Source organism: Nerophis ophidion, linkage group LG14 (assembly GCF_033978795.1).
Source record: "Nerophis ophidion isolate RoL-2023_Sa linkage group LG14, RoL_Noph_v1.0, whole genome shotgun sequence".
Lineage (NCBI taxonomy): Eukaryota > Metazoa > Chordata > Actinopteri > Syngnathiformes > Syngnathidae > Nerophis > Nerophis ophidion.
Window position 1 is genome coordinate 39,249,801 of NC_084624.1, and position 22,143 is coordinate 39,271,943.

Below are 22,143 nucleotides of genomic sequence, written 5' to 3' on the forward strand. Positions count from 1 at the left end.
CCCCTCTGGAGCCAGGCCCGGAGGTGGGGCACGATGGCGAGCGCTTGGTGGCCGGGCCTGTTCCCATGGGGCCCGGCCGGGCACAGCCCGAAGAGGCAACGTGGGTCACCCCTCCAATGGGCTCACCACCCATAGCAGGGGCCATAGAGGTCGGGTGCATTGTGAGCTGGGCGACAGCTGAAGGCAGGGCACTTGGCGGTCCGATCCTCGGCTACAGAAGCTAGCTCTTGGGACGTGGAACGTCACCTCACTGGGGGGGAAAGAGCCTGAGCTAGTGCGCGAAGTCGAGAAATTCCGGCTGGATATAGTCGGACTCACTTCGACGCACAGCAAGGGCTCTGGAACCACTTCTCTCGAGAGGGATTGGACCCTCTTCCACTCTGGCGTTGCCGGCAGTGAGAGGCGACGGGCTGGGGTGGCAATTCTTGTTTCCCCCGGCTCAAAGCCTGTACGTTGGAGGTCAACCCGGTGGACGAAAGGGTAGCCTTCCTCCGCCTTCGGGTGGGGGGACGGGTCCTGACTGTTGTTTGTGCTTATGCACCAAACAGCAGTTCAGAGTACCCACCCTTTTTGGGAACACTCGAGGGAGTACTGGAAAGTGCTCCCCCGGGTGATTCCCTTGTCCTACTGGGAGACTTCAACGCTCACGTTGGCAACGACAGTGAAACCTGGAGAGGCGTGATTGGGAAGAATAGCCGCCCGGATCTGAACCCGAGTGGTGTTTTGTTATTGGACTTTTGTGTTCGTCACAGTTTGTCGATAACAAACACCATGTTCAAACATAAGGGTGTCCATATGTGCACTTGGCACCAGGACACCCTAGGCCGCAGTTCCATGATCGACTTTGTAGTTGTGTCATCGGATTTGCGGCCTCATGTTTTGGACACTCGGGTGAAGAGAGGGGCGGAGCTTTCTACCGATCAACACCTGGTGGTGAGTTGGCTGCGATGATGGGGGAGGATGCCGGACAGACCTGGGAGGCCCAAACGCATTGTGAGGGTCTGCTGGGAACGTCTGGCAGAGTCTCCTGTCAGACAAAGTTTCAATTCCCACCTCCGGAAGAACTTTGAACATGTCACGAGGGAGGTGCTGGACATTGAGTCCGAGTGGACCATGTTCCGCACCTCTATTGTCGAGGCGGCAGATCGGAGCTGTGGCCGCAAGGTAGTTGGTGCCTGTCGGGGCGGCAATTCAGGTGTACTGGAGAGGAGGCTACGTCGGATAGTCGAACCTCGGATTCAGGAGGAACAGTGTGGTTTTCGTCCTGGTCGTGGAACGGTGGACCAGCTCTATACTCTCGGCAGGGTTCTTGAGGGTGCATGGGAGTTTGCCCAACCAGTCTACATGTGCTTTGTGGACTTGGAGAAGGCATTCGACCGTGTCCCTCGGGAAGTCCTGTGGGGAGTGCTCAGAGAGTATGGGGTATCGGACTGTCTTATTGTGGAGGTCCGTTCCCTGTACGATCAGTGCCAGAGCTTGGTTCGCATTGCCGGCAGTAAGTCGAACACATTTCCAGTGAGGGTTGGACTCCGCCAAGGCTGTCCTTTGTCACCGATTCTGTTCATAACTTTTATGGACAGAATTTCTAGGCGCAGTCAAGGCGTTGAGGGGTTCCGGTTTGGTAACCGCAGGATTAGGTCTCTGCTTTTTGCAGATGATGTGGTCCTGATGGCTTCATCTGACCGGGATCTTCAGCTCTCGCTGGATCGGTTCGCAGCCGAGTGTGAAGCGACCGGAATGAGAATCAGCACCTCCAAGTCCGAGTCCATGGTTCTCGCCCGGAAAAGGGTGGAGTGCCATCTCCGGGTTGGGGAGGAGACCCTGCCCCAAGTGGAGGAGTTCAAGTACCTAAGAGTCTTGTTCACGAGTGAGGGAAGAGTGGATCGTGAGATCGACAGGCGGATCGGTGCGGCGTCTTCAGTAATGCGGACGTTGTACCGATCCGTTGTGGTGAAGAAGGAGCTGAGCCGGAAGGCAAAGCTCTCAATTTACCGGTCGATCTACGTTCCCATCCTCACCTACGGTCATGAGCTTTGGGTCATGACCGAAAGGATAAGATCACGGGTACAAGCGGCCGAAATGAGTTTCCTCCACCGTGTGGCGGGGCTCTCCCTTAGAGATAGGGTGAGAAGCTCTGCCATCCGGGAGGAACTCAAAGTAAAGCCGCTGCTCCTCCACATCGAGAGGAACCAGATGAGGGGTTCGGGCATCTGGTCAGGATGCCACCCGAACGCCTCCCTAGGGAGGTGTTATGGGCACGTCCAACCGGTAGGAGGCCACGGGGAAGACCCAGGACACGTTGGGAAGACTATGTCTCCCGGCTGGCCTAGGAACACCTCGGGATCCCCCGGGAAGAGCTAGACGAAGTGGCTGGGGAGAGGGAAGTCTGGGTTTCCCTGCTTAGGCTGTTGCCCCCGCGACCCGACCTCGGATAAGCGGAAGATGATGGATGGATGGATGGATGGATATATATATATATATATATATATATATATATATATATATATATATATATATATATATATGACATGCACTTGGGGATAGGTTAATTGGCAACACTAAATTGGCCCTAGTGTGTGAATGTGAGTGTGAATGTTGTCTGTCTATCTGTGTTGGCCCTGCGATGAGGTGGCGACTTGTCCAGGGTGTACACCGCCTACCGCCCAATTGTAGCTGAGATAGGCACCAGCGCCCCCCCACCCCCCAAAGGGAATAGGCGGTAGAGAATGGATATATATATGTATATATATATATATATATACACAAAATGCACAGTACAGGCCAAAAGTTTGGACACACCTTCTCATTTCAATATGTTTTTTTATTTTCAAGACTATTTACCTTGTAGATTTTCACAGAAGGCATCACAACTATGACACCTATGTAGATTGCACAGTACAGTACATATTTTGTACTATTGAAAACTAAATTGTAACACCCGAATACGTTTTTCAACTTGCTTAAGTCGGGTCCACGTTAATCAATTCATTGTACAAATATAAGCTTAAGTACCAATGATTGTCACACACACACTAGGTGTGGCGAAATTATTCTCTGCATTTGACCCATCACCCTTGATCCCCCCCTGGGAGGTGAGGGGAGCAGTGGGCAGCAGCGGTGGCCGCGCCCGGGAATCATTTTCGGTGGTTTAACCCCCAATTCCAATCCTTGATGCTGAGTGCCAAGCAGGGAGGTAATGGGTCGCATTTTTTATAGTCTTTGGTATGATCTCAGGGCGGACACTAACCAACACAACTTAATCATCAGAGTATATACATTGAATTATTTACAATTTGGGGGGGGATTTGTGAAGGGGGGTTGGGAGGCATATTTCAGTCATCAACAAGTTTATCATCTGAGATATGGACATTGTAACAGTGTTGGTCTCACTTCGTAGGATATGTGATTCCTAAGATGTTAAGCTATATTTATTACATGACAAAATTAATGAGCACGTGCAGAAATATGTGACGGTCAAGTGGTTTACAGCAGTGGTTCTCAAATGGGGGTACTTGAAGGTATGCCAAGGGGTATGTTAGATTTTTAAAAAATATTCTAAAAATAGCAACAATTAAAAAATCATTTATAAATATATTCATTAAATAATGCTTCAACAAAAAATGAATGTAAGTTCATAAACTGTGAAAAGAAATGCACACTATTCAGTGTTGACAGCTAGATTTTTTTGGGGACATGTTCCAGAAATATTGATGTTACATTTTTTTTTTTTTTGTGAAGAAATGCTTAGAATTAAGTTCATGAATCCAGATGGATCTCTATTACAATCCCCAAAAAGGGCACTTTAAGTTGATGATTACTTCTATGTGTAGAAATCTTTATTTATAATTGAATCACTTGTTTATTTTTTAACAAGTTTTTAGTTATTTTTATATCTTTTTTTTCAAATAGTTAAAAAAAGACCACTACAAATGATCAATATTTTGCACCGTTATACAATTGAATAAATCAGAAACTGATGACATAGTGCTGTATTTTACTTCTTTATCTCTTTTTTTTTTTTTTTTTTACCAAAAATGCTTTTCTCTGATTAGGGGGTACTTGAATTAAAAAATGTTCACAGGGGGTACATCACTGAAAAAAGGTTGAGAACCACTGGTTTACAGACAAGACAGCAGAACATAGTGTAGTAAGTACAGTATTTTGCCACTGGATGTCGCTGTTGTTCCGTCATGTAATATTTCGTGTCAAATCTGATTTATAAAAATCTCATCAAAATAATCAGTTATCATTTTAATCATCAGTCAATTAAAAATTGCTGTTGATAGACAAAGACATCGGTCACATGACCCCAGCCACATATTTAATCAATCATTCTTCCCATCTAATCCGCATGATTATTTCACAGCTGGATGAGCGCGCGGGCGCGCACACGCTTACGCACTTAATGCACGTCCCCGTCATTATTTCACGGCTCGATGAGCACACACAAGCGCGCGCACTTGATGCAAGTGTGACTTGAGAAAGCAGCCATGGTTTACGCACAGGTGTACCTAAACAAGTGTCATGGTGGTTCTTTCCATCATCTGAATTCATCCTCCTCAAGGTGGAGTCACTGTGAAAGAAAAGATAGTTTAGGGACACACTTTATATTGTAATGTGTTAATTAAATAAATGCACCATTCGACAAGGAACCTAACCTTCTTTTACGCAGGACTCTCTCTGCAGTTGAGTCAGTTGATCACTTTGAGTATACAAGTTCCCATTGACATGTTTTCTGTGATGCTGCGTGATGTCACAGCACAGGGTGGGGGCGTGGCTTAAAGTGGGGGTTAGTGTGGGGGTCATTTCCCTGCAAAGCTTCAGGCTGTCACACGCCAACACACCACACTGAGTGTGAAGAAGAGTGTACTTGGTGTATCACACACACGCACACACACAAAACAGTAATATAGCATGGAGGTATGTGATGTATCAGGCACCAGGAGGAAGAGGCGGAGGAAGAGGAGGAGTAGAACTACAGGTGAGTAAAAAGTTGGGCATCTTTTGAAGTGTTGTTACATTTGTGAGATATCAACACAAAGATAAACAACACTTGAAGATTAACTTTGTTTTTGGTCTTGTTGTCGTTACCAACATTCATGTATATATTCAAGTATGTCCAAAAGACATACTTGAACTGTCCATCCATCCATCCATCCATCTTCTTCCGCTCATCCGAGGTCGGGTCGCAGGGGCAGCAGCCTAAGCAGGGATGCTCACACTTCCCTCTCCCCAGCCACTTCGTCCAGCTCTTCCCGGGGGATCCCGAGGCGTTCCCAGGCCAGCCGGGAGATATAGTCTTCCCAACGTGTCCTGGGTCTTCCCCGTGGCCTCCTACCGGTCGGACGTGCCCGAAACACCTCCATAGGGAGGCGTTCGGGTGGCATCCTGACCAGATGCCCGAACCACCTCATCTGGCTCTTCTCGATGTGGAGGAGCAGCGGCTTTACTTTGAGCTCCTCCCGGATGGCAGAGCTTCTCACCCTATCTCTAAGGGAGAGCCCCGCCACCCGGTGCAGGAAACTCATTTCGGCCGCTCGTACCCATGATCTTGTCCTTTCGGTCATGACCCAAAGCTCATGACCATAGGTGAGGATGGGAACGTAGATCGACCGGTAATTTGAGAGCTTTGCCTTCCGGCTCAGCTCCTTCTTCAACACAATGGATTGATACAGCGTCCGCATTACTGAAGACGCCGCACCGATCCGCCTGTCGATCTCATATTTGAACTGGATGAGGTAAATCCTGAAGGAATTGCGTGTGAATGCTCCAATGCTGGCCGCATGGTGGAACAGGGGTTAGTGCATGTGTCTCTCAATAGGAAGGTCCTGAGTAGTCCTGGGTTAAATCCCAGGCTCGGGATCTTTCTGTGTGGAGTTTGCATGTTCTCCCCGTGATTGCGTAGGTTCCCTCCGGGTACTCCGGCTTCCTCCCACCTCCAAAGACATGCACCTGGGGATAGGTTGATTGGCAACACTAAATTTGCCCTAGTGTGTAAATGTGAATGTGAATGTTTGTTATGAGGTGGCGACTTGTCCAGGGTGTACACCGCCTTCCAACCGAATGCAGCTGAGATAGGCTCCAGCACCCCCCCGCATCCCCAAAAGGGACAAGCGGTAGAAAATGGATGGATGGATTCTCCAATGCTGAAGTTGAACCGAAATGCTGAGAGAATGTAGTGTGAATGAAAAATAGTTTGAATGTTGGAACGGTTTGAATGTTGAAAAGTTAGAATTTCCAGTAACAACGGAATTTTGTTTGGAACTTGGAAAGTGTTAGTTGGATGAGTGGAATGTGTTGATGTTGGAATGGTTTGAATCGGATGACAAATGTGCGAATTGTGAAAGTTCAAAAAATGGACAATTCATTTTGGATGAGGAAAATGTCCCCGAAAACTGTGTATTCTTGGAAAACTGGCATTCGTTTTAAATTGTTGAAGGAAGGCACACAATTTTGAACAGGCGGAATATTTTGGAGTTGAAACGATTCGAATTGGATGAAAAATGTGAGAATTGTGGAACTTTTCTCATTCATTTCAATGGGAATTTCATAGAAATTTGAGAATTTTGGGAAAAGCGTGAATTTTTTGGAAAAATGGTTGCTGTTGAAATTTTTCAAATCAGTCGAGAAATGTTGAAGTAGTAACGTCTTTAATTGAGAAAGGTTTTTAAAGAATTCCAGAAATTTCGGGAAAACCGGGAATTTTTCCAGGTTTTTTGTCCTAATTAAGAGTGTTTGGACGGAGGGAATGGTTGAAGTGGGTTGACAAATGTGGACGGATTAGTTGCCAGAAAAAAGGGTCAAAAAAGGGTTTGAAATAAAGGGAATTCTGGGAATTCATGGAATTTTTGGGAACTTGGAAAAATGACAGTTTGAATTTCCAGCATGAGTGGAATATGTAGAAGTTGGAATGGTTTGAATCGGTATAAAAATGTGGAAATGGTGGAAGTTTGAAAAGTGGCCAATTCATTTTGAATGGGAAACTTGTTAAAGTACCAATGATTGTCACACAAGAAATAAGAGCGCTGGACAAGAACTCAGGAAAACAAACACAACAACTTGTCAGGACTCACAAGCAATGCGGACACATATGGATCAAAAGACTGTGGAAACATAATTTTGCATCGAAGTAATACATAATTTGATATTAAGTTAAAGTTAAAGTACCGATGATTTTCACACGCACCAGGTGTGGTGAAATTTGTTCTATGCATTTGACCCATCCCCTTTTTCACCCCCTGGGAGGTGAGGGGAGCAGTGGGCAGCAGCAGTGCTGCGCCCAGGAATCATTTTTGGTGATTAAAGCCCCAATTCCAACCCTTGATGCTGAGTGCCAAGCAGGGAAGTAATGGGTTCCATTTTTATAGTCTTTGGTATGACTTGGCCGCGGTTTTAAATCACAACCTACCAATCTCAGGGCGGACACTCTAACCCATGGGTGTCAAACTCTGGCCCGCGAGCCAAATTTGGCCTGCCGTGTAATTTCATTTGGCCTTTGAGGCAATATCAAATTAAGATTAGAGCTGGCCCGCCGGCGGTGCCCCTGTAACACCGCATTCACCGCTAATACTCATACTTGCCAACCCTCCCGATTTTCCCGGGAGAATCCCGAAGTTCAGTGCGCCTCCCGACATTCTCCCGGCGCAACCATTCTTCCGAATTTCTCTCGATTTCTACCCCGACAACAATATTGGCGGCGTGCCCTGAAGGCACTGCCTTTAGCGTTCCCTATTACCTGTCGTCAAGTCCGCTTTTCCTCCATACAAACAGCGTGCCAGCCCTTTCACATTATATATGAAGCTGTTACACACATAAGTGAATGCAAAGCATACTTGGTCAACAGCCATAGAGGTCACACTGAGGGTGGCCGTATAAACAACTTTAACACTGTTACATAGATGCGCCACACTGTGAACCCACACCAAAGAAGAATGATAAACACATTTCGGGAGAACATCCGCACCGTAACACAACATAAACACAACAGAACGAATATCCAGAAACCCTTGCAGCACTAACTCTTCTGGGACGCTACAATAATCACCCTCGCTACCACTTTCTCTTGGTGCTTCAAGGCTTGAATGTTTGATTAATTCATTATTGTTATTTTATTTTCAAATGTATTATTAGCCTGTGGAAAAAGTTTGTTTTTATATTTACCTCAAAAGGCTGCAAATAGAAAAGAGGCATTACATTTTTATTTCGATTTTATTTGATATGCCATTGATATTTCTTTATTATTATTCATATTATTTGAAACTCGATTTTGCATGTCACTATAAAGTTATATAAGTCTTGTTTGTTCAATATTTATTGCAAAACTTGTTTGGGTCCCTATTAAAAGGTTAATTTGTTCAACCTTGGCTTTGTACAGTTTTAAATTTTGTCCCACTCTGTATTTGAGTTTGACAACCCTGCTCTAACCACTAGGCCACTGAGAAGGTGTCCTGGAAAACCTGGAATTCTGGGAAATCTGGGAATATTTGGAATTTGTCAAGGTAAAGCCCGCGATTACCGAATAGCCTGAAGAGTTTGAAGTTGGAATGGTTTAAATCGGATGAAAAATGTGGAAGGTAGATTAATAATAATAATAAATACATTAATTTTGGTGTCGAAAACCATATGTGTTAGTGCTTTGGAGCATTGACACAATTATATCATGCAAAAGTATGATCAACAAAGATGTAGTTGTTAAGAGTCTGAAACACGAATGTTGCTTTTCATATCATTGAATCTAATAATGAAATGGTTGATTTTTGCCACATTTTGCAGTTAAGTTGTTTTAAAATTTTAAGTTTTCTTCATCAATATTGTGCTGAGTGCATGAGAAGTATTTCATTGTTACTTTTCTTGTTTATTTGTATTTTTTTTAAAAAGCCAATGAAAAAACAAAACAAATTGAGGAAAAAATATGTTGAAAATACGTAATAAAGTGATCATTATCAGACAGGTGTTGGCATGATGCGACAGTAGTATGTAACATTAGCATGTTGCGGATGTTGTCAAAGAGTGAAAAGAAAGTTTGTGGACATTAATAGCAACAAATCATTTATGAAGCTGAAAAATAGGAGCATTGTCTTTCGGTGATAGAATGCTCGAGGCAGATGGCCTCTAAAATGTGTGTGTGTTAATGATAATTAGAGCAACAGGTCATCCTCTCAGGATTAATCCGCCATTGTTGTCCTCATGCTAATCCTCAGAAAAGGCGGCAGATTACATGCTGATGGCTTTTTGCTTATTCAAAGCGCTCTAAGCCGGTTCCACTTTCATTAAACACACGATGGCCTTTTTTTTTTTATGTTGACAATACAGAAATAAAAGCTTCTAGAACAATCATCACCGCGTCAAATCCTGCGTTTGAGCGCACTCAGTTTGCTAATGCTTACGATGGACGACACACGCCGTCTTTTTTCCCCACTAAATTGATGTTCATAAAACAGGTATACAATAGATCATGCATCATGTAATAATTTTGAGATTGAGTAAAATAGACAATTAAAAATAATTTATAGAAATACTTTTGAAATAGTTAAAAAGAAGAGAGAGAGAAAAGAGTAGCGTGAGGCTTTAGAGATGATTGCTGTCTTCGTTTCTTTGGACCATATGTTGCCTAATAATTCCAACATGCACATGTGCATTTGGAAATTGCTTTTTGGCTGTAAATTTGATGAGTGGAGCACTACATTATATTACATTATACTAATTAGTATATTATATTACATTACACTACATTTATCACATTACACTGCATTATATTACACTACACTAATGACATTACACTAATTATATAATATTTCATTACTTTATTTGTCTTACACACCATTGCTCCTATTGGATGACATTGGACTGTGCAATCACAATCACATTTTGAACATGTGTCAAAATCCAACATTTGGTAAAATTAATATTATTTTGACCACTGAACACAGTAAAAGTAAAATATGGTTAAAATACACTTTGCAAAACCCATGCACACGCACACACACGAACACGCACACACAGACTTATCCACTTCACAGGTGGAACAAATCCTCAATGCTGAACTCCTTAATATTTGCACCTGGCTCACTGACAACAAGCTATCCATACACTTAGGTAAAACAGAATCCATCCTATTTGGGTCCCTTATCAACCTTAAGAAAGTCAGTGACTTCACTCTAAAAGTAGGTGACATTGTTATCACCAGGAAAGATGAGATCACCTACCTAGGTTCCATTCTAGAGGCTAATCTTTCCTGTGATAAAATGGCAACCAAGGTAATCAAAAAGGTAAACCAAAGAACGAGATTCCTCTACAGAATCTCCTCTCTGGTCAACAAAAGCACCTCTAAGATTCTAGCGGGAACTCTCATTCAACCCTTTTTCGATTACGCTTGCACCTCCTGGTACCCCAGCACCTCCAAAACCCTCAAATCTAGACTCCAAACATCCCAGAATAAGATAGTCCGGTTACTTTTAGACCTCCACCCCAGATCACACCTCACTCCAACCCACTTTTCCAAAGTGGGCTGGCTCAGGGTGGAGGACAGAGTAAAACAACTTGCACTGAGCCTAGTCTATAAAATCCGCTACACCTCCCTGATACCGAAGTACATGTCAAACTACTTCCTTAACGTAAATGACCGCCATAACCACAACACCAGTGGGAGCTCCACAAACCACGTTAAACCCAGATTCCGATCCAACAAAGGTCTTAACTCATTCTCTTTCTACGCCACATCAATGTGGAATGCACTCAAAACAGGTGTAAAAGTAAGTGCATCTCTATCTTCCTTCAAAACCGCTCTAAAACAACACCTCCAGGCAACATCAACCCTTTACTAATACCCTCCTCCATTCACATCCCATCTCTCCAGATTATAAATAACCTAATGTAAATAATCAAATGTACTTCTAATATATTTACTTTTATGCTATCTGAACTCACTATGTTCTCTGCTGGCTGTACATATCCTACTGTCAGACATACACTGTTTCAATGTCCATTGCTCTGTTGATGCAATTGTTGATGACTGAAGTACTGATATCAACCAAAGCTCCTCACCCCACCCCCCGGATTGTAAATAATGTAAATAATTCAATGTAAATACTATGATGATTAACCTGTGTGATGACTGTATTATGCTGATAGTATATATTTGTACCATGAATTGATTAACGTGGACCCCGACTTAAACAAGTTGAAAAACTGATTCGAGTGTTACCATTTAGTGGTCAATTGTACGGAATATGTACTAAACCGTGCAATCTACTAATAAAAGTATCAATCAATCTGATTTCTCTTCTAATTGAATGTTCCATTTCAAGCTAAATTAATATTTAAATCAACTTAATCAGAAGCAGCTGAATGCAGAAAATATTTATATATACTGTATCATTTGGAAGAAGAAAATACTTCAAACATTGTATTTTTCCAACGATGTATTTGATTTTTTTCCGCCCTTTGTACAGTCTTATTCCGACTGCGTATTCTTCAGACTATGTGTTCTACTTATTCTATGTTATCTACATGTTCTACATATTTTTCCAACTACTGTATGTGTTATCCGTATTCTTTAATATGTTCTATGTATTCTTCCGGCTAAGAGTTCTACATATTCTTCAGACTATGTGCTCTGCGTATTATTTTTAACATGAAGTTGACACATTCTTTCGACTAAGTGTTCTACGTATTCTTCCGATTAAGTGTTGAACGTATTCTTCCCACTACATGTTGTACCTATACTTCCATCTACGTATTTTTTTGACTACCTGTTTTTCCGACTATGTGTTTTTTTGACAATGTCGTCTTCCGACAATGTGTTGAATGTATTCTACCCCAATTTTCTAGCTAAAGTACATTTATTCAGAGCACGTATACTTCCAACATTTATTCAGACTATGTATTCTTCCAGTCACCTGTTTTACGTATTCTTCTGACTACGTATTTTCCAATTACGTATCCTCCAAGTACATGTTCAACATTTACTTCTGTATTCTTCCTACTGTGTATTCTTCTTCTTCTTTTTCCAACATATTGTTCAAACTACGTGTTCTCTGACTACAATTTCTACGTATTCCGCAGACTACATATTGTACCGTTTAAATATTTTTCCGGATACATATTCTTTAGACTACTTATTCTTTATACTATGTATTCTTCTGCCTGTGTTCTAAGTAAGTAAATAAGTACATTTTATTTATAAAGCACTTTTCACATATAAAATCACAAAGCGCTGTACAAAACATAGATGAACTAAAACAACAATTCAATTAAAACAACAGGGGCAACATCATTAAACATGATAGTTAAAGGTGCATTAACTAAAACCTTTACTAAAAAGACAAGTTTTCAAAAGTTTCTTAAAAGTATCAACGCAGTCAAGCTCACGGAGGGACTGGTGCAAGTAGTTCCAGAGTCTGGGAGCTATAGCATTAAATGCCAGGTCTCCACGGGTTCTGAAATGAGTTTTTGTGATCTTTAGAAGACCCTGGTCTGAAGACTGGAGGCTTCGGCCTGTAGAGTAGGGCTATAACAAGTCAGCAATGTATCGGGGAAGCCCCACAATGCAACCCACGGAAAGTCAGGACTAAAATCTTAAACTCAATGCGTAATTTGACTGGAAGCCAATGAAGACTGGATAAAATGGGGGTGAGGTGGGCTGTTCTGGGTGAAGCGGTCAAAAGTCTAGCGGCCGCATTTTGTACCGTCTGAAGTCTCTTTAGCGTTGACTTGTTGAAAAGAGTGAAAAGAGAATTGCAATAGTCTATACGAGATGAAATGAACGCGTCAATGATCATTTCAAGATCCAATTTTAACAGCAAATTTTTCACTTTAGAAATATTTCTATGATGATAAAAAACAGTTTTTGGTCAGTTGACGACAGTGACCCTCCAAAGACACTGATCGATCAAACACAACCCCAAGGTTTCTAAAGCTGCTTTTAACAGATGCACCCAGAGCACCAAGGAAGTTTTTTTTTTTCTACATATTACTTCGACTAGGTATTCTTCCAACTATGTGATTCTACAAATTTGACTAGGTATTTGTTCAACTACCTAATCTACTTATTCTTCCGACTATGTGTTCTTTGACTTATGTATTGTTCCGACTCCATCTTCTTCTGACCACAATCTGTACGTATTCCTTCAACATTGTATTTTTTCCGCTTACTTATTTTACCAACTACGTATACTTCAGACTACGTATTGTACGACTACATAATCTGTTAGAATAATTATGTATATATGATCATCATAACTTTATGCTTAAGGGCCATTGATATAAATTGTCAATTGTGCTGAAGTGGTATTTTTGTATCTATGCAATCTGGCAATCCAAAAGATTGCCAGTTGTTTTTATCAGTGTTGTGTCCAGACTCGGCCTGCTGATGGCCAAGGCCGAACACCGCCGTGACGCAGACAGAGCAGAGACAAGGCCGAAGACCGCCGTGACGCAGACAGAGCAGAGACAAGGCCGAAGATCGCCGTGACGCAGACAGGCGATATGACCTGCATCAACTAATTTTCATTTATTGTATATATTGTGTCCAACTTGAGTTGTCGAGATTACCCCCTTCCCTCAGCGACAGCGATAGTGATGTAATAGAGACATTCCTAATAAAAAGAATAGGCGCGCGGGCTTGAGTTTTAGAACGTAGTTTGGATCTGTAACTACAATACAGCCCAAAACTATTGTCTCCTCATGAGCTAAATTGAACTCTGTCTCTGCATTATTCCTTGCTTCTTGACTGATTATTAGATGTCACCAGTGTTTGAACCTGACATAATCTATTAATTCTTACAACTTTGTGTTCTACCTATTCTTCCAACTATGTGTGCTACATATTTTTCCTCTTACAGATTCTTGTGACTACATGTTATATATATTCTTTCACCCACTTAGTCTCCCACCTACGTATTCTTCCGAGTGTGTCCTTCGTATTCATCCGACTACATATTCTTTTGCTAACATATTCTTCCGACTTTGTCTTCTATATATTCGACTACTTACTCTTCCGACTACGTGTTGTACTTATTCTTCCGACTACTTGTTCTACCTATTCTTTCAACATGTTCTACGTATCCTGCCGACTACTTGTTCTACATAATTTTCCACCTACATATTCTTCCGAAATCGTATTGTCCAAGGCCCACACATAACTACTTCTCTTTTTCCTTTTAATAATTTCTGATGAAGTGTCACATGGCATGATGGTGACATGAAGTTTGTGTAGTTTAATGATTCAGCATCCGTCATCAAAGTCCACATGTTGATTCTCGTGCTAGTTCTAGTTTGAATGGAAAAACCTGATAATAGAAGACTTTCAAAATAAAGTAAGATGAGAATTGTGTCCTCAGGTCCAAGCAGTGGGGAGGATTACCAAGACCAAGTGGACTACCATCATCCCTCAAACCATCGTGGACCCTCCAAGAGAAAGCAGCCCTTAATAGACCACAAGAAACAACAGTTTCCGTGTCAAAGAAGCTCCTGGACTTTGGCTCGTAAGACCGCCGTGGCACGTCTGAACGAGCTGACACCTGGTCTGCACTATGAGGTTACATCAAAGACCGGACCCCCGCATGCTCCTGTGTTTTCCGTGGGTGTGGATGTGAGTGGTCTTCACTTTGAAGGCCGTGGGGCCACAAAGAAAAAGGCTAAGATGAGGGCTGCTGAGATAGCCCTTAAGTCCTTCATCCAGTTCCCGGATTGCTCACAGGCTCACACCAACATGGAGGACATCAGGACCACCAGTGCGGATTACACGAGAGACCACTTGGACCAGTTTGAAGTGTTTGGTTCAGAGGATGAACGCTGCACCTTCATAATGGAAAAGAAGAAGGAGGTCTTTACTCAAGTCCTCAGCTCCTCCCTTTTAGGACATCTTACTCCGATGGCGCTGCTCGACAAACTGCGACCAGGACTGCATTATTTCTGCCTGACAGAGCGACTTCACTGCCGGCCCGCCAGGAGGTTCATGGTGGTGGTCAGGGTAGACGGGAGGTTCTTTGAGGGGTGCAGCCACAGTAAAAGACTGGCCAAAGAGCGGGCGGCGGCCTTGGCTCTACGCAGCTTGTACAACGTAAGCGTGGGCCCTGACAGGACGCTGATGGACATTTACGACACCTCATCAGAACTACCTCCGGTAAGCGTCACACCTGTCATCCTATGAGAGAAAGTTACACAAGTATGAGTAGATTGTAGTCAGGGTAGTCCATACTTGCCAACCCTCCTTATTTTTCCGGTAGGCTCCCGAAATTCAGTGCCCCTCCCGAAAATCTCCCGAGGCAACCATTCTCCCCAATATTGGGGGCGTGCCTTAAAGGCACTGCCTTTAGCGTCTTCGACAACCTGTCATCGCCTTCGCTTTTTCTCCATACAAACAGCGTGCCAGCCCTTTCACATAATATATGCGGCTTTTTCACTCACAAATGCAATGCACACTTGATCAACTGCCGTACATGTCACACTGAGGGTGGCCATATAAATAACTTTAACACTTTTACAAATATGCGCCACACTGTGAACCCACACCAAACAAGAATGACAAACACATGTTGGGAGAACATCCGCACCGTAACACAACATTGACACAACAGAATAAATACCCAGAACCCCTTGCAGCACTAACTCTTCCGGGACGCTACAATACACCCACCTCCCCCCGCTACCACCAAATACCCCCCGGCCCCCATCTCCCGAATTGGGAGGTCTCAAGGTTGGCAAGTATGGGGTAGTCTAGGCTAAAAAACTAGTGACGCCTCTGTTTTGAACTTTAATCAAGGTTCCTTGAATACACCACGGTTATGTGCAAAAGTGAAACTTAAACATTACTTAGATTTATCATATTATTTTTACCTTTCTTTTATCACCTCTTCTTGGGTCCCAAATGTGTGTGAATGCATTGAGGTGAACTTTAAATGCGTTATAACCCCTGTGTTGAGTGGAGAAATGGACCATTTTACATTGTTGCAAAGGAGTGTAGGTAGCGTTACACATTCATACTTTAATTTAAACAATATAATTATTGAACTTTGACAGTAAAATGTTATTTATGTGAACTTTTATGATGTAATTTATAATCTAAATGAAAACGTTTTTACAAAAGCCCAGGCAACACGGACGTGGCCCTAAACAACCGCATAAGAGTGTCTATGTGACAGGCCTGCCCTCATTGTAGTTCTTCTAGTTGGATTATTCACACCTGGGTGGATTCCTGGTTAGGTCAGATCACAGCAACTTGGAATGTGTCTAGTCTTCAAACATGTCCACAAAGATGTCATATCCAACATTAGGAGAGAAAGTACATCCCAATCTCCCGACGATGACAGTTAGCTCCCTCAGATAGCATCCTCTACGTTACGAGCTGTCAGTCAGGCTGTGTGACGCGTTAGCGATTAGAGCACATTAGCAATGAAGGAGGATGGGCAGCGGAGCAGGAAGACGCTGTGACGGAGACATAATTACACGCATAATTGCTTAAAACGCTCGTTACGCTCCACCTTTTTCAACACCTGGTGTTCACCTTCACGCCAACGGTCACACACACTAGTGTCAAGGGTCATTGAAAGTGTCTTGAGTTGTTTCTACTCACAAATACTGACTCATTTGTTCTGTGCAGTTCTTTGCCGAGTCCATCTTCCAGCTGGTGACACTGAAACGCCGCCAGCTGATGGATGACAGCGTCTATGGCTACAAAGTAATGGCTGCCATTATCATGACCACAGGTTGGCGCCAGACACAACACCATTTCACCTCAGCATTGAGACAGGAACCGCTGGCCTATCTTATCAAACCAGAACTAGATTACCTTGCTCATCACAAAGACAGGAAGCAGTTATGGTAGCTTATCATGAAGACAAATCAGCCATGTTGTCGTAGCATTAAAAAATGAAAATAGCTATCTTATCTTAGCATGAACACAGTAAACAAATAGGCCTATCTTAAATTAGCACAAACACAGGTAGTAGTGATGTGTATCAATGTTTATCGTATTTCTGGTTTTGTCATCCTTGTCCGGACTGAAGGGTGACACACCAGTGTGGCTGGATCAGATATATGGATGGATGGATGGATGGATGGATGGATGGATGGATGGATGGATGGATGGATGGATGGATGGATGGATGGATGGATAGATGGATAGATGGATAGATGGATAGATAGATAGATAGATAGATAGATAGATAGATAGTACTTTATTGATTCCTTCAGGAAAATTTAAATTCCAGCTGCATTTTTCAGAATTGAGATCGAATTTAAAAAGTAAAAAGTAAATAATGGGGGTATAAATGGAAACAAAATAGAACAATATTACAATAAGAATGAAAATAAAAACGTAACAATAAATCAAGAATATAACAAGAGAAACTAGGCAGTAGTGACCATGTTATGAAAGAGTATTGCACTGTTATTGTTTTGCATCCACCGTCATCCTAGTACTCCCCGCCCCCCTCCCCAGAGAGGAGTTGTACAGTCTAATAGCGTGTGGGACAAAGGAGTTTTTTTAGTCGAGAGGAAGACACGTCGGAGACGCTTGACTGAACCAAAAGTTGCTTTATTACAAGCAAGCATCATTATACAAGACTGCAGTACCTGGAGGAAAACAAAATGAGGCACTTCTAACTTGGAGAAGCCAAATCATCAGTTTTATATTCCTCCTTCCTGTCTCATGTGTGTGCTAAGTCAGGAAAGGACATTCTGGCCATAAAAGGAGATGTTTGTGTGCAAGTGTCTAGAAAACAAGTGCTTTAAGTCATAACTTAAATGTTGGCATTTAGCTAGACAGGTAGTCTCTTCTCAAGGATAGGGCTATAACTTTTGCATTCCGAAGTCGGAATTTATTGAGAGAGTTAACCCAGTCCACATACGACTGTCCAACTAAGGCTCCTTAATTTATTATGGTCTCAACCATTTTTTTACTTAAGCCTGGTGGTTCGTTTTCTCCAAGTTGAATATAAACATTCACCATATGTGAACAGAATATGAGTCAATTCACTTCAGTAGCTTAACACAAAGACAAAAGATCTGTTTCGTTTTAGCACTGAGACAAACCAGCAAAAAAACTAAACGTAGCTACTAGGGGTGAGGGAAAAAATCGAGTTGAATCGGATCGAATACGTTGTGCGATTCAGAATCGATTCTCATTTTTAAAAAATAGATTTGTTTTTTCTTATCAATCCAACAAACCACTACACAGCAATACCATAACAATGCAATCCAATTCCAAAACCAAACCTGACCCAGCAACACTCAGAACTGCAATAAACAGAGCAATTGAGACAAGACACAAACACGACACGGAACAAACCAAAAGTAGTGGAACAAAAATGAATATTATCAACAACAGTATCAATATTAGTTATAATTTCAGCATAGCAGTGATTAAAAATCCCTCATTGACATCATCATTAGACATTTATTAATAAAAAAAAGAACAATAGTGTCAAAGTGGCTTATACTTGCATCGCATCTCATAAGCTTGACAACACACTGTGTCCAATGTTTTCACAAAGATAAAATAAGTCATATTTTTGGTTCGTTTAATCGTTAATACAAATTTACATTATTGCAATCAGTTGATAAAACATTGTCCTTTACAATTATAAAAGCTATTTTTTTTTTTTTTAATTTACTACTCTGCTTGCATGTCAGCAGACTGGGTTAGATCCTGCTGAAATCCTATGTTTTGAATGAATACAGAATCGTTTTGAATCGGAAAAATATAGTTTTTGAATTGAGAATTGAATCGAATCAAATCGAAAAAAATCGATCTATATTATCGAATCATGACCCCAAGAATCGATATTGAATCGAATCGTGGGACACCCAAAGATTCACAGCCCTAGTAGCTACCCCAGTTTGACATGAAGACCAGAAGCAGCTATCCTTGCTTAGCATACAAACGGTAGGCAGCTAGTGTATAGCTTAGCATAATGCCGAAATAGCATACCTCATCTTAGCATAAAGACAGTAAACGAAACGGCCATAGGTATAACTTGATATGCCAGTGCACAGTATAGCAACCAAATAGCGTGCCTACGTGGCGGCCATCTGAGCAGGAGCAACTTTCCCATTTGAGAACATGCTATACAAAGCAATGTAAAGTGTATAGAAAATAATTCATAACTTGCTTATTTCTCAATCAATGTTCATGCATTTAACTTCATATTCAACGTAAAAAGATGAATATTAATAGACATCTTATTATTTGTAAAAAAAAAAAAAAAAGATCCTATTCCCAGTGTTCTTATTTTAACCGTACAGCGGACTTTGCAACTGTATGCAGCACAATGTGCCGGAGTTTTTGTTATCTTTGTTTCCGTGCCGTCTACAACAATGGAATACCTAAAGCCATGGAAGAATTCTTTTTAGAAAAATTATTTGCAAACACGTATCTCAATTTGTGCATCCGTAATCCAATTCACATGTCTGTGTACTACAATGTGTCTGTATATCAATCTGTGTGTGTAATTAAGTTGTCGGTTCGTATTATGATTCGTCTGTGTGTAAAAAAATATCTGTCCATATTTCAATCGGCGTGTGTGTAAAAAAAAATGTGTGTGTGCGTATTTTAGATGTGTGTGAAGTAGGAACTCTCTATTTGCTGTCTTTCTACACGTGACTTTTGCAACACTTTTGTCGTGTAGAACTTGTCTGTAAAGTGATTTGAACGTAAAATTATTTTTCTGTAACTTCCCCTTTTCTTTTCCCTATACTCACCATAGTCTGCGTTAATGCAAAGAACAATGGACTTTTCATGACTTGCTGTAAATAAAACTTCATGTTTTAGCAGTAGAAGAAGCTAGGTCAGAAGAATATTTGTTTCATAACAGGTGGGTAGTAACGTGCTTCATTTACTCTGTTACATTTACTTAAGTAACATTTTACATCAATTGTACTTGTCAGAGTAGTTTTAATGCAACAGACTTTTACTTTTAAAAGTAAAAAGTACTTTTGACAAGAAGAAACTCTATTCTTACTCCGTTACATTAAGTTGGATTCCGATCTTTACATTTATTTACGTCACAATTATTTATGAATATCAATTAAGGCTTGCAAGGACTTAGGTTTATGTCAGGGAGCCTTCTTCCGGGAGTCACTGTCACATGACTCTGTTTCGCCAATCCAACCAACTTAAGCAGTAGTGACGTTGAAAAGCATTTCACCAATCAAACAAGCACAAAGTACAACTATAGGAAGCTGAAATAGGCCAGGGATTTTAATTATATGATAAAATAGAAACATACTGGTTTAGTAAGTACCAGAATGTTCCCAAAGAAGACACTTTAATCCCAGCTGTTTGAGAGAACTACTGAAGAGAAACCTCCTAAAACAGTTGACTAAAAAAAAAACAATCTTTGTGTATGTCTCTGAGGATCCTTACAACCACAGGTGTCACTTAAACACTTTAAAAACCTTACCAACAACATTAAAAAGCAGTGGAAAGTTGTACTTATCTGTTAAATCCGTTGCTTTAAAGTGACTAGCGCTATCTTATTAGCATGTAGCATTAGCTCCTTCTACTGTATTAAGTTCTAACATAGCTAAACAAGCTAAAATGACCACAATTGCCCCCTAGTGCACAAGAGGCACATTGCGTATGGCCAACAGTTACATTAGAGATGGAGAACATGGAAACTACAACTTCACATGTAGCTGTAAGACTAGAAGAAACCAAATTATTTAACAAATCAGACTAATTTAGTACATAGAATACGGTGGAAGAGGGGTTAGTGCGTCTGCCTCACAATACGAAGTTCCTGCAGTCCTGGGTTCAAATCCAGGCTCGGGATCTTTCTGTGTGGAGTTTGCATGTTCTCCCCGTGAATGCGTGGGTTCCCTCCGGGTACTCCGGCTTCCTCCCACTTCCAAAAACATGCACCTGGGGATAGGTTGATTGGCAACACTAAATTGGCCCTAGTGTGTGAATGTGAGTGTGAACGTTGTCTGTCTATTTGTGTTGGCCCTGCGATGAGGTGGCGACTTGTCCAGGGTGTACCCCGCCTTCCGCCCGATTGTAGCTGAGATAGGCGCCAGCGCCCCCCCGCGACCCCGAAAAGGAATAAGCGGTAGAAAATGGATGGATAGATGGAATACGTACTGACTGTAAAAAGTGACATGACGTAAGACAAGGCAGAACATCCATCCATCCATTTTTCTACCGCTTATTCCCTTTTGGGGTCGCGGGGGGCGCTGGCGCCTATCTCTGCTACAATCGGGCGGATGGCGGGTTACACCCTGGACAAGTCGCCACCTCATCAGAGGGCCAACACAGATAGACCGACAACATTTACACTCACATTCACACACTAGGGCCAATTTAGTATTGCCAATCAACCTTCAAGGCAGAACAAATATTCAATAATTAACTTTTTTTTATCATGTGCTGTCATCTGTGTCAGTAGAAACGTTCACATTTCAGCCTACAATAATTTCACTTCTAACTCGAGAAAATATCCATCCATCCATCCAACCATCCATTTTCTACCGCTTATTCCCTTCGAGGTCGTGGGGGGCGTTGGAGCCTATCTCAGCTACAATCGGGCAGAAGGCAGCATACACCCTGGACAAGTCGCCACCTCATCACAGGGCCAACACAGATAGACAGACAACATTTACACACTAGGGCCAATTTAGTGTTGCCAATCAATCCAGAGAAAACATGTTGCATTACATTGTACGTTTGTATATATTTTTTTATATTTTACACACCCAAACACACTTTTACACAAGAACCATTAAAAATAACTACTAAATAAATCAGAAGTTACTCACAAGTTACTCGATACTTGAGTAATTTTTTTTTTTTACAGAATACTTACACTTACTAAAGTAATTATTTGATGACTATATTTTACTTTTACTTGAGTCGTATTAATCTAAGCCAGTGGTTCTTAACCTTGTTGAAGGTACCGAACCCCACTAGTTACATATGCGCATTCACAGAACCCTTCTTTAGTGAAAAATACAAAAACAATTTTTTTCAAATTCAAGGCAAAGTCAAATGTTGTTTTTTACTGGTGCACAAAATGAACCGTGCATGAACATCACCTTGTTCAAAGAACAAAACCAACACGCTGTATGAACTCTCAACAAGAGGGGGGGGGGTTGCCCACATCTGAGGTCCTCTCCAAGGTTTCTCATAGTCAGCATTGTCACTGG

General features: G+C 41.8%; 1 protein-coding gene across 1 annotated transcript in view; it reads left to right on the top strand.

The window, feature by feature from the left end:
- Nucleotides 1-4,831: 4,831 nt before the first annotated feature.
- LOC133568660 (double-stranded RNA-specific editase B2-like) overlaps nucleotides 4,832-22,143 on the top strand; it is a 31,839-nt gene continuing 14,527 nt past the window's right edge. Inside the window, exons 1-3 of the mRNA XM_061920729.1 lie at nucleotides 4,832-4,981; nucleotides 14,340-15,124; nucleotides 16,601-16,706. Coding sequence (XP_061776713.1) covers nucleotides 4,915-4,981; nucleotides 14,340-15,124; nucleotides 16,601-16,706 — 958 coding nt within the window. The 5' untranslated portion in view covers nucleotides 4,832-4,914. The remainder of the gene's footprint in view (nucleotides 4,982-14,339; nucleotides 15,125-16,600; nucleotides 16,707-22,143) is intronic.